General features: G+C 42.1%; 1 protein-coding gene across 2 annotated transcripts in view; it reads left to right on the top strand.

Annotated features, from left to right (window-relative positions):
- The window catches only part of KCNT2 (potassium sodium-activated channel subfamily T member 2), a 574,767-nt gene that overhangs the window by 269,403 nt on the left and 291,325 nt on the right, over positions 1 to 14,039 (top strand). For both annotated transcript variants that reach the window (XM_075287704.1, XM_075287703.1), the window contains exon 14: positions 5,618 to 5,726. In XM_075287704.1, coding sequence (XP_075143805.1) covers positions 5,618 to 5,726 — 109 coding nt within the window. The remainder of the gene's footprint in view (positions 1 to 5,617; positions 5,727 to 14,039) is intronic.

The following is a 14,039-nucleotide window of genomic DNA, read 5'->3' as shown; positions in this document are numbered from 1 at the left end:
TCGGCAAGACACAGGAACCATGTGGTATGTGTTAAAAAGCCTTTATTCATTAGACTCTGCACCTGTCAAGGGAATTTGTTGGAAATGGATCAATGACGATGGCTGTTGGACTCCTTATGAAACACAAATTTGTATATTTCTAGAGGAAAACTTTAGCAAAGGCCAACCATCTATAGCTCTTGGAATTATATCTACGGGAAAACAACTGGTGTTTAATTGACATGCTGCGATTTCCAAAACCATGCTGGTCTGCACTGCAGTTTTTACAGCAAAGTGGGCAGGGGATTCGCTAGAATTCCCTCCATTTTGCTCTTACTGTAAAACACTGCAATTATTCCCGCAGTGTTTTCGCTGCGACAAATCGAGGTATTTCCATCCTGTGGGTCCCCGGCTTGAGGAGCTGTCACCTTTTTGTGTATTCTAGTAAATACTGTACTTATATTCCTCACAAAATAATATTTCCAGAGCACCTTTTCTTGGAGCTGTCCCTTGTAACAATCCTGTGTTATTTCTTTCAAAATTTCTTTCATATTTACATGAATGAACTGACAACTAGGTGTTACCATTAATCTCGTCAAAGAGATGTATCCCTACACAATCTGATACCATCAGAACTCATTGGACAGGGGCCGTGTATGATCACACAGATTTCTAGAAGGAATAGGAATAAAAGCGTAATGATAGTGTGTAGAATTCTACAAGATTATGCTCCAGAATTCTATCATGTGGATACAATTATTTATAAAACAGACAGGACAGCTAATAAGTCTTTTCTAAGGAATAATCAGGCCATTTATAACATCAGACACAATTCTCCCTCCTTATGAATAGTATATTACTACTGTGCACCTATTAGAATAAAAAGAGCATAACTGGAATTTTTCCAATGTTACGTGTTACTTGTTAGCTGTCTATTAGTGACTTGCTGTGTTGTCATAACCTTAGTGCTCATTACATTTTATAAAAACCTTCTATATTATATTTGTAGATGTTTGGATTAAAAATATTGTTCAGTGCTGAATCATAAACAATTGAATGAGTTAAAGAATAACGTAACATTATATAGGCTTGTTTGGTTAGTACATTACTACACTGTAATGTGTTCTAACAATAAATGTTCTTAAAATAATGTACAATTGGATGTGGTAAACTAAATAATTAATGTCACAAAAAAAGTATATTCTGTCGCAAAAAAGTATATTCTGCCTTAATTGAAGCAGAATGAATTATTCACATGTTCTTTGCCACTTCCTCCGGTGAGAATGTTTTCAAATTTCAAAAATATGGTTATTCTGTTTATTTTACTATACATTGAGACCATAATTACGGTAGAAAGAGCAATGGAGCAAGGGGAGCATGAAAAATGTGATGCAGATGGGTAAAACTATGAATATGCAAAAACTCAAGAAGTTGTAAATAACAAATAACCACATATGTTTGTTTTATTTATTTATTTTACTTTATTGAATTACTATGTAGAAATGCTAAATATAAATACATTGACATTTCCATTGAGTAGCATAAAATTCCAAATAAAGGATATACATTTTTTACTTTAGATTTAGAGATGAGCGAACAGTAAAATGTTCGAGATTCGAGATTCGTATCGAGTAGCCCCTCAATATTTGACTACTCGAATCGAATATTGAACTCTATTATAGTCTATGGGGGGAAAATGCTCGTTTCAGGGGTAGGCAACGTTCAATCAAATTATACTTACCAAGTCCACGAGTGAGGGTCGGGCTGGATCCTCCGAGAAGTCTTCTCCGTGCAGCGTCCCCGCGGCATCTTCCAGCTCTGAATTCACTCCGCCAGGCATCGGGCCTGGGCAGAGCCGACTGTGCATGCCCGCACTACAAGCGGACATGCGCAGTCGGCTCCTGCCCAGGCCCGATGCCTGGCAGAGTGAATTCAGAGCCGGAAGACGCCGCGGGGAAGATGCACAGAAAAGACTTCTAAAAGAAGGAGAAGAACCAGCATTGATTGGCCGACTGTATAGCATTCGGCCAATCAATGCTGGTTCTGCATCGAACTTTTACATTCGAATAGCGAGTGGTACTCGATCGAGTACGAGTATTTTGAATACCGTAGTATTCGATTGAATACCTACTCGATCGAATACTACTCGCTCATCTCTATTTAGATCACGTGAGACGAAGAAAAAAAAGAACTCTTTCTAAATTGTCATTAAGGCTGAGGCCAAACGTTGCGGAAACACAGCATTTTTTGTTGCAGATTTTACTGCATTCTTTTGAGCCAAAGTCAGGAAGTGATAGAAAAGGAATGGAAAATAGAAAGGAAGGTCTTAACCCTTTCCCTTCTGTTAAATCCACTCCTGACTTTGGCTCAATAAAACGCAGCAAAAAACGCTGCATTTCTGCAACATGGGTTCTTGGCCTGAGGCTAAGACCCCCACGGGACATCCACAACCAAAAAGCGCTGCAGGAAAATCCACAACGGCATCGTTTCATGGTTCTTCCTTCAGCGCTTTAAACAGAAAGTTTGCAGAGTTTTCCTCCGCAGACTTTCTGTTACAATTATATCTATGGGGAAACTGCCGGAATTTCTGTAGATATAATTAACATGCTGCGATTTCTAAAACCGTGCCGGTTTTGGAAATCACGGCGTGTTTGTACCGCAATTTTTATCGCAAAGTGGGCAAGGGATTCGCTAGATTCCCATCTACTTTGCACTTACTGTAAAACACGGCGATTTTTTGCCGCGGGGAAATCGCAGTGTTTCCTGCCCATGGGGTCCCGGCCTAAAGGCATTTTGTGGACAAAATATTTAGCCAATGCTATTTACCATACATTTTACATTGAGACAATAGCTATGATAGGTAGAGAAATGGAGCAAGGGGAGCATGAAAAATATGATGCAGATGGATATGCAAAAACTCAACAAGGTGTAAATAACAAATAATCACATTTGTTTTTTTTGTTTTTTTTTTGCTTTATTAAATTACTATGTAAAAATGCTAAATATAAAAAAAATATAAAATTCTCACTAAGTAGCATAAAATTCCAAATAAATTATATACATTTTTGCTTAAGATCATGTCAGACAAAGAAAAAAAGAACTGCCATTAAACGGGTTTTCTGGGCAAAATATATTGTTTTAAAACAGGTCTGTTAGTGCTATTAATGGGTTAATGACTGCACCCAAATAGCTTTATCAGTGTTTTAAGTGATTTCTGGATTTCTCTGGGAGAATATGGTATCTTCTGCATTTGTTTACTAGGTGTAGCTTCCTGCTCTTTTATCCTACAACTACCACGATTCATTGCTCTTCACTCACAGCTGACTATCTCCCCTCTCACTTCCTCCCTCTCCTTATCTCACTCCCTTGCACCCCCTCCCAGTTTCACTAGCTAGCCTGTCCACTACTATCCCTTCCTTACTAATTAAGGGTGCATGCACACTACGTAACGCCGGGCGTGTATGAGAGCCGTACACGCCGGCGTTACAGCAGGGCTGCCGAACACTTCCCATTCACTTCAATGGGAGCGCTCGTAAACGCCGCTGTTACGAGCGCTCCCATTGAAGTGAATGGGAAGTGTTCGGCAGTCTGCTGTAATGCCGGCGTGTACGGCTCTCATACACGCCCGGCGTTACTCAGTGTGCATGCACCCTAACTCAGCCCACTCTCCTTCCCCATAATACTCACCTGTCTTCCTGTCCAGATTTTCTGGGCATGGGAAATCACGTCCTTTTGCGGGGCCGGCTCCTTCTCCTCTTGCTGGTACCCGTGCAATAAAGTTGGCTTGCCAGCACTCCGACTCTATTGCTCAGGCTTGGGAGGTCAGCAGATGTCAAGAAGAGGAGGAGCGGGCCCCAGAAAAAGTGATTTTCCATGACCAAAAGATCCAGAGAGAAAGACAGTTAAGTATGATGGGTGGGTGGAGGGTTAATTTTGATGACGTTCCGTTTCCGGGAAACAGTAAAACAAAACGTCATTGGAAAATCTGAAAATGAGTCCAGCAATGTAGCGAAATCTATTTTTTGTAAAGTGAGTAATTTAGAAGTTTGGCAGTAGGAGGGTATTTAACCTAGTGTAGAAATATCCTTTTGTCCCTGACAACCCCTTTAAGGCTAAGGCCCATGTTGCAGAAACACAGTTTGTTATGTTGCAGATTTTGCTGCATTTTTTTTTTTTTTAGCCAAAGTCAAGAATGGCTACAAAAGGAATGGGAGATATATAGGAAGTTCTTACAATTTTACCGTCTGCTCAATCCACTCCTGGCTTTGGCTCAAGAAAAAAAACACAGCAAAATCTGCAACAAAAAAGCTGCTTTTCTGCAATGTGGGACATCAACCGAATAATGTAATTGACCACAATATGCAAAAATTATTAAAACATTTGTTTTTACTCCAGACTACAGTGTTTCCAAAATGTGATGCAGATGGTGCAAACTATGAATATTCAAAGTCTCAAGAAGTTAGAGTAGTATAAGTAGAGTAGTATACATTTTCAATAACTGATATATATTCACTTTAGTTCACAACAGACAAAGGAAAAAAAAGTGATTAAAATTGTTGCCTTGCTGCCCAAGTTTGCATGTTCTCCCTATGTGGGTTTCCTCCGGGTATTCCGGTTTCCTTCCACACTCCAATGACATACTGATCGGGAACTTAGATTGTGAACCCTATATCGGATCTGTAAACCTCTGCAGAATATGACAGCGCTATATAAGTAAGCATAATATATAATAAAAATAATTGACCATGGTAAGTAGAATTGGTTAAAACATTTTTTCACACCAGACTACATTGTTCCCAACTAGAGATGAGCGAACGCTGTTCACAGCACGCTCCCATAGAAATGAATGGAAGCATCCGGCACGCGGGGGGTTAAGCGGCCGGCCGCCGGCAAAGTCTGCGTGCCAGGTGCTTCCATTAATTTCTTTGGGAGCGTGCTGTTCGGATCAGCTGATTCGAACAGTGTTCGCTCATCTCTATTCCCAACACTTTTAAACTTAAGCAAAACATGCACATATAGGATAAATACTGAAACAATGAAATATTGTTTTTTGTAATAGTATGTAAAACTGAATAACCATGTATATGTGAATAGAACAGTAGTCATTGCGTTTTTGCTTTTTTTATCACTACAGTTTTTCTTCCCTTATTAAATCTATAGAGCAAACATTCGGGGGTGAAATCAGGCCCCAAATCCACAGCAAATTCTTGCGTGTGAACACAGACTTATAGTGTAACAGTGTTGACTTAATCTTGTTCTAAGATCTAATGTTGTTTACCCTACATAAAGTAGGTGACAGGGACACTGTAATACATAAAATACATGATCCGAATTGCAAGTCAAGAAATAGCGAGGTTGGTAAATCTCATGGGTTCCAGGATGTGTGAAATGGAAACCCTTGAGCGTGAATCCACAATTCTCATACCCTAGACAAGGGAAACAGTCCAACCTGGGTTTTGTAATATACCGTAAGCCTGTGTACTTTTTCTAATAGGGCCTATATCAACATACACCAATTTATCCCATGGACTAGGTGCCCTATGATAAGAAAATAAGGTGGGGGGAAAGGGGGGTTAACTTCTCAGGGACATTGGGGATTTTATATATATTTTTATATATTCTTGTTTTTGCTTTTTAGATCATGTTGTATGTGAAGAAGAATTTAAATATGCAATGCTTGCTCTAAACTGCATCTGTCCAGCCACCTCTACATTGATCACTTTGCTGGTTCATACCTCAAGAGGACAGTAAGTATTTCCTAAGAATCTAAAAAACCTTCTATATACAAACAAGACCATCAGGTATATATGATTAGGTAGATGGATGAGATAGAAGACGTTTTGTTGTAAACACATTACCTATGTTCCTTAAACTCAGTCATACTAAACATCTACTTCACTTGTGTTCTTCAGAATGGGAAGTGTAATTTAATAAGATGACTATAAACCAGTACACAAAAGAGGGTGATTTTTGCTAAATTGTATTAAGGACTTTTCCTATGTTTAGGGTAAAGATGGGGAGTAAAAGTTCCATATTTAGGGATTCAAAAGTTGGTTACTATGCTGTGAGAGAGGGGAAAGAAGGAACAAATATCAAGACACCTTGTTCAAACTATCAGAAGATAGGATGGCTGCCAAAGGAAAACCAAACAAACTGGTTTAGGTCGCCTGTTAGACTTTTTATAGCGTCATTACTTATTTTCAAGCTACTGATACACAGCCAGGACCCAATTTTCTATATCTATTGACATAATTTATGTTGTTGGCCTATTAAGGTTTTTTTTTTCCTGCAAAGGTGTTCACTGAATAGGATAAATAGCCTTGTATGTTTATATTTTGGGCATTTTAGGACTCATTCATAACCATTGTTTTGTTGTTTGTTTGTTTGTGATCTAAGGAAAGAGGGTTGATTTGAAATTTCAGATTTTTGGATATTTTTTTTTACCTTTTTTAAACTTTTTTAAACCTTTATTTTTAACCTCTTATGGGACTTTAAACCTAAGGGATCTGATCAACAGTACAATATACTGAAATACTAATGTTCTGCAGCATATTTAAAAATGCAGTCACTTCTATTACAGGCTGCCTATGGCATAGCAATGACAAGTTTGGGCACTGTTATTAGGCCCCAGGCTGCCATGGAAACAGATCGCTTCAGGTAACAGCTATCTTAGAAAGTGCAGCTAATCTTCAGATGCCTCAGTCACATCTAACTGAGGGATCTGGAGGGTTAATGCACACAATTGGAGTTGGGTCTCAGGCTATCAGCTCCTGAGCAGGCACCATATTTAAAGGGGCTCTATCAGCAAAATGATGCTAATAGAACCCCACATATGCGTGAATAGCCTTTAAAAAGGCTATTCAGGCACCGTAAATCTTATATTAACCCCCGGTCCCGTTTTTAAATAAAAAGATAAAAACATATATGCAAAACTTACCTGAACGTGCACTCTGGGCAGGGATAAAGGATGTAACGTCAGCTTCGGGCACGCCTGCCTCTTCTGTCTTCTTGGAGTAACGCCCTCTTGCTCCATGTCTTCTTCCGGCTTCTTCTCGGGAAATCTCGCGCCTGTGTAGTAGCGCTTCCCTCCGAATCGCTACTGCGCAGGCTCAGTCCCGTAGACGTACTCGATCGCGAACTGACATTAAGTGAAATGGCAGGTGAGCCTGCGCTGTAGCGAGTCGGAGGGAAGCGCTACTACGCAGGCTGGAATTTCCCGAGAAGAAGCCAAAGAAGACACGGAGCAAGAGGGCGTTACTCCAAGAAGACAGAAGAGGCAGGCGTGCCCGAAGATGACGTCGCACCGTGCACCCCCGCCCAGGGTGCACGTTCAAGTAAGTTTTGCATATATGTTTTTATCCTTTTATTTAAAAACGGGACTGGGGGTTAACATAAGATTTACGGTGCCTGAATAGCCTTTTTAAAGGCTATTCACGCATATGTGGGGCTCTATTAGCATGATTTTGCTGATAGAGCCCCTTTAAAACTTCTGCCCCTCTCAGCAGGTATTTTGTCCCATTCCTCATGAGAAAACTGCTCCAGTTGTCTCAGGTTTGAAGTTGTCTCTTTGCGTTTTCCAGACAGCATGTTTCAGCTCCTTACAAGAAAAAGCACCAAAATTGAAGAAAATGATACAAAAAATGCAATGTACTTAATTACTACAATGTCTTCACTTGCATGAAAGTACCGCACATCATAGCTAACTTACTAACAGTGCCAAGATATTATTAATATATCTTTATGGTGAATAGTGACATCAGTTGTGCACTAGTTGCATCAGTTGTGCTGTACTGTTAATGTGAACCTGGTCATTACAGCTCGGCTTATTTTTGGAAGGTCTTTTTTATCATTATATTGTTTGCGGCACAGAGCATAGAAAATTTAACACTATAGCTTCTGTAACTTTTACTGTATAAATGAATGAATGAAACAGTTCCATTTTTATTTCCTTTGGAGAAAATCTTAACAAGAAGAATTTCTTTGGTCAAAGGGATTGAAGGAAAGAAATCCATTTCATCTGACTCCCTGCTGGTCCAGGGATTAGGAAGGTGGAATTGTGTTTTATGAGAAGCTGTGATAGTGAAGCAACATTATCTTCTTTTTTTTGATCTTTGGTTTCTCTTTTTAAACATATTGCCTCAAGTAAAAAAAATGTTCCTTGAGTATTCTCCATTTAACAAGATTAAGAGAACTTGGAGGTGAAAGTGTTCAAACTAGAAATAAGGTGATAGAACAACTTTAAATATTCCCTGTAGCAACTAAATGATATTTGAGTATTTTATTATTTTGTTTGTGCTTGACAGTCGGCTTTTCAGGTAACTAAATAAAAATCACCTACTTTAAGAATTCAAGGACAGGACAAAGCAGAATGCCCAAATCTAGATGGAGTCACGCAAAATTTCTATACCTTAGCATTGTAGACACATTGACATTTCAGTCATCACATAAGTCTCCAGTATGGTACCATTGTGTGCTATTATTCTCCCCTAGGATCAATGCTCTTAGGCAAGAACACTTGTGTATAGTAATATATCATGTGAGTGAACATACAGATGTATCCACATCTCCATTAGGGCCCATTCACACGAAGGAAAATGGCGCCGTATTTGGTGCTGAATTTTCAGCGCTGAAAAAAAAGCCTCCCATTGATTTCAATCAGTTCTGCTAGCTTTTTTTTCCATGTGACTGGACCCTGACAATGAAATGCAATCTCTTATTAAATAAATTCAACACAATATCGCAACATGATAACAAAAGCCTTCACATGAAGATTTTCTGACTACAGAAGTGAACCATTTTTACAATATGGCGTCAGTACCATAATGGTTCCATTCGTGAAATGAACTTCTTCGGCATTTCCAGTGATGTCACCAATACCACCAATCTGTCCGCATGTTCTCATCTTCTCCTCCTACGGTATCCACTTTGCAGTCACCACCCATTTCCTCTGTGTATTGTCTGATCTGAACACTGTCTTTCTGCTGTCTCAAATATCATATCTTCTCTAGAGATGAGCGAACACTAAAATGTTCGAGGTTCGAAATTCGATTCGAACAGCCGCTCACTGTTCGAGTGTTCGAACGGGTTTCGAACCCCATTATAGTCTATGGGGAACATATACTCGTTAAGGGGGAAACCCAAATCCGTGTCTGGAGGGTCACCAAGTCCACTATGACACCCCAGGAAATGATACCAAAACCCTGGAATGACACTGGGACAGCAGGGGAAGCATGTCTGGGGGCATAAAAGTCACTTTATTTCATGGAAATCCCTGTCAGCTTGCGATTTTCGCAAGCTAACTTTTCCCCATAGAAATGCATTGGCCAGTGCTGATTGGCCAGAGTACGGAATTCGACCAATCAGCGCTGGCTCTGCTGGAGGAGGCGGAGTCTAAGATCGCTCCACACCAGTTTCCATTCAGGTCCGACCTTAGACTCCGCCTCCTCCGGCAGAGCCAGCGCTGATTGGCCGAAGGCTGGCCAATGCATTCCTATGCGAATGCAGAGACTTAGCAGTGCTGAGCCAATTCTGCTCAACTACACATCTGATGCACACTCGGCTATGCCTTCGGCCAATCAGCGCTGGCTCTGCTGGAGGAGGCGGAGTCTAAGGTCGGACCTGAATGGAGACTGGTGTCGAGCGATCTTAGACTCCGCCTCCTCCAGCAGAACCAGCGCTGATTGGTCGAGTTCCGTACTCTGGCCAATCAGCGCTGTCCAATGCATTCCTATTGGAAAAAGTTTATGTCTCAAAAATCACAATTACACACCCGATAGAGCCCCAAAAAGTTATTTTTAATTACATTCCTACCTAAATAAAGGTTATCCCTAGCTATCCCTGCCTGTACAGCTATCCCTGTCTCTTAGTCACAAAGTTCACATTCTCATATGACCCGGATTTGAAATCCACTATTCGTCTAAAATGGAGGTCACCTGATTTCGGCAGCCAATGACTTTTTCCGATTTTTTTCGATGCCTCCGGTGTCGTAGTTCCTGTCCCACCTCCCCTGCACTGTTATTGGTGCAAAAAAAGCGCCAGGGAAGGTGGGAGGGGAATCTAATTTTTTTGGAGTTTGCCACGTGATGTTCGATTCGAATCGAACACATCGAACACCCTGATGTCCGATCGAACATGTGTTCGATAGAACACTGTTCGCTCATCTCTAATCTTCTCTCTATCTGAAACTAAATCTCTCTAAGACTGAATAACTACTGTTTCCACCACTTAATAGATCTGTTCCTGGTATATCCATTGCACCTCAAAAACATCTCCAGAATACACCCTTTCCTTACCAGAGATTTATTAAAGACACTTATTGTTGCTCTGATTCATTCTCGCCTTGACTACTGTAACTCCTTACTAATCGGTCTTCACCTTACTAAACTCTCCCCAGCCAGGCTCATCTATCAGTCTAGACCAGTGGTTCTTAACCAGGGTTAGATCGAACCCTAGGCCATATGTAACGTTCATTTTGTGTACCAGTAAAAAAAACATATACCTATGTCTTGAATTTGGAAAAAAATCATATTTGATTTATCACTGAAGAAGGGTTCGGTGACTGTGCATATGAAACTGGTGGGTTCGCTACCTCAAACAAGGTAAAGAACCACTGGTCTAGACGCTACAGTGATGCCTCTGGTCTGCATCAGTCGCTACATTGGCTGCCTGTTCATTACAGAATACAATATTAAGTTCTCACCCTCATCCACAAGGCTCTCCATAATGCCGCACCTCCCTACATTTCCTCCCTCATCTCTGTCTAACACCCAACCTGTGCTCTCTGTTCACTCAATGACCTAAGACTAACATCCTCTATTATCAGAACCTTTCAGGCTCATATACAAGACTTCTCCCGAGTTGCACCACTTCTCTGGAATGCTCTACCCCGGACAATCAGATTAACTCCCAATTTCTACAGCTTCAAGTGGAAAATAAAGACGCATCTTTTTAGACAAGCTTATCACAATTCCTAATGTAAACCCATCCGTTCGGTAATTAGATCCCTAAAATGAACCCTCTTCTGTTCCAGCTCCCACATTACCACACATGATTTGATGCCATTCCAGGCTAACTTTATATGTCCAGGCACCATCCACATGTTAAAAATCATTTCAGGGAAGCAACCACTTTATGGAAGTTTTCTCACATTTACTGATTTAATGGCAAGATTAGTACAGAATGCAGCACTATTCTTCAAGTCTCTTTGTAAGTCATATGATAGATCTAGTAATGTATTAGGGGTTAACTTTCTGATCATAAAACACAACTCAAGTTGAACCTTCTCAGATTATTATTCAAAATTGTAACTTTTCCACCACAATGTAAAAATGTTGAATTGTCTGTAAATGGATTACATTATCTTATGCCGTAATAGTTATCACTTCAAGCCTATTAAGCTCCTCTAATATGTTTTCAGTTCTTTTTTAAAATTAGTCTCTTTGAGTATAGAAAGTCAAGATCTTAAAATTTCTATGGAGACAGTTAGTTATCTATAGTCGTGTGCTGCCATCTAGAGGGAATATTACAATGCAACACTTATACATTCTTTTTTCCAAAATCCCAGTAAATCGTAATATATAATCCAGTAAACAACAGCAATGGGATAATGGCATAAATATAATTTGGATTTTGTGATTCATGATTCTTAACAATTTCAAGTCTCCAGACTAGACACAATTATGTACATGCATTTTTGGTGGGCTATAACATGTTTTTTTTTCCATTAAATTTTCCAGAAATTTAGCTTTTTTTCGGATAAAAAGTTGGATTTTATTTTTATGTTGTTTTTATCTTAATTTTATTATCTGTGAAAATGAAGACAAAAATGGAGGAGGCATATAACTATTCTTTCATGCTTTTTCAGTAGTACAAAACTGCTAAAAAAATGTTAAAATAGTTTTCCCTCTCTGTAAATTTTTTATTTAGTTACAATTTTGTTGTGTTGCCGAGGACAAAGGCTAGAGCCTGTGATATGGGTCTGCTAATAGCGCTTTATGCTTTATTACTTTTCTTGTTTGTTTTTTTTTGTTTTGTTTTGTTTTTTTTTTACAATTGTGACTCCCTCCCCCAGTGGTCATGATTGGAGATGAGCAAACAGCATTCGATCAAGAACATGTTCGATCGGATATCAGGCTGTTCAAGATGTTCGATTTCAGTCGAACACCAGGTGACAAACTCACTAAAAATTCGATTCCTCTCCCACCTTCTCTGGGGCTTTTTTGCATACCTCCCAACCGTCCCGATTTCCGCGGGACATTCACGATTTGGGTGACATGTCCCGCGGTCCCGGTTGGAGGGAGGTATGTCCCGATTTCAACTCAAATCTGCGTCCAGAGGACGCAGATCTGAGTTGAACACATATGCGGCTGAAGCAAGGAGCTGACACAGGTCAGCTCCTCGCTTCGCCGCTGCGCACCTCTCTCGCTAACACATATATGGCTGAAGCGAGGAGCTGACCTGTGTCAGCTCCTCGCTTCGTCGCTGCCGCCGGCTACTGGCTTGTAGACGCGATGTGACGTCATCACATCGCGTCTACAAGCCAGTAGCCGGCGGCAGCGGTGAAGCGAGGAGCTGACCTGTGTCAGCTCCTTGCTTCAGCCGCATATGTGTCAGCGAGAGAGGCATGCAGAGAGCAGCGAGGGAGTGGAGGAGAAGGTAAGTGTAATGTGGAGGTGGAACGTGAAACTAGGGGCAGATGAAGGAGAGGACAGCATGACACTGGGGGGAGAGATGGAGAGGACGGCATGACACTGGGGGCAGAGATGGAGAGAACAGCATGACACTGGGGGCAGAGATGGAGAGGACGGCATGACACTGGGGGCAAAGATGGAGAGGACAGTATGACACTGAGGGCAGAGATGGAGAGGACGGCATGACACTGGGGGCAGAGATGGAGAGGACGGCATGACACTGGGGGCAGAGATGTGGGGACATGAATCTGGGGGCAGTGATGGAGAGGACATGAATCTGGGGGCAGAGATGGAGGGGACATGAATCTGGGGGCAGAGATGGAGGGGACATGAATCTGGGGGCAGAGATGGGGGGACATGAATCTGGGAGCAGAGATGGAGAGGACATGAATCTGGGGGCAGAGATGGAGGGACATGAATCTGGGGGCAGAGATGGGGGGACATGAATCTGGGGGTAGAGATGGAGAGGACATGAAACTGTGGGCAGAGTATGGGGACATGAATCTGGGGGCAGAGATGGAGGGGACATGAATCTGGGGGCAGAGATGGAGAGGACATGAAACTGGGGGCAGAGATGGGGGGACATGAATCTGGGAGCAGAGATGGAGGGACATGAATCTGGGGGCAGAGATGGAGGGGACATGAATCTGGGGGCAGAGATGGAGGGGACATGAATCTGGGGGCAGAGATGGAGGGGACATGAATCTGGGGACAGAGATGGAGGGACATGAATCTGGGGGCAGAGATGGAGGGGACATGAATCTGGGGGCAGAGATGGAGGGACATGAATCTGGGGGCAGAGATGGGGGGACATGAATCTGGGAGCAGAGATGGAGGGGACATGAATCTGGGGGCAGAGATGGAGGGACATGAATCTGGGGGCAGAGATGGGGGGACATGAATCTGGGGGTAGAGATGGAGAGGACATGAAACTGTGGGCAGAGTATGGGGACATGAATCTGGGGGCAGAGATGGAGGGGACATGAATCTGGGGGCAGAGATGGAGAGGACATGAAACTGGGGGCAGAGATGGGGGACATGAATCTGGGAGCAGAGATGGAGGGGACATGAATCTGGGGGCAGAGATGGAGGGGACATGAATCTGGGAACAGAGATGGAGGGACATGAATCTGGGGGCAGAGATGGAGGGACATCAATCTGGGGGCAGAGATGGGGGGGCATGAATCTGGGGGCAGAGATGGAGGGACATGAATCTGGGGCGGAGATGGAGGGACATGAATCTGGGGGCAGAGATGGGGGGGACATGAATCTGGGGGCAGAGATGGAGACGACATGAAAATGGGGGCAGAGATGGGGGGCATGAATCTGGGGGCAGAGATGGAGGGGACATGAATCTGGGGGCAGACATGG

Source organism: Leptodactylus fuscus, chromosome 9, assembly GCF_031893055.1.
Source record: "Leptodactylus fuscus isolate aLepFus1 chromosome 9, aLepFus1.hap2, whole genome shotgun sequence".
Lineage (NCBI taxonomy): Eukaryota > Metazoa > Chordata > Amphibia > Anura > Leptodactylidae > Leptodactylus > Leptodactylus fuscus.
The sequence above is the reverse complement of the archived record's forward strand: the minus strand, read 5'-3'. Positions and strand labels throughout refer to the sequence as shown.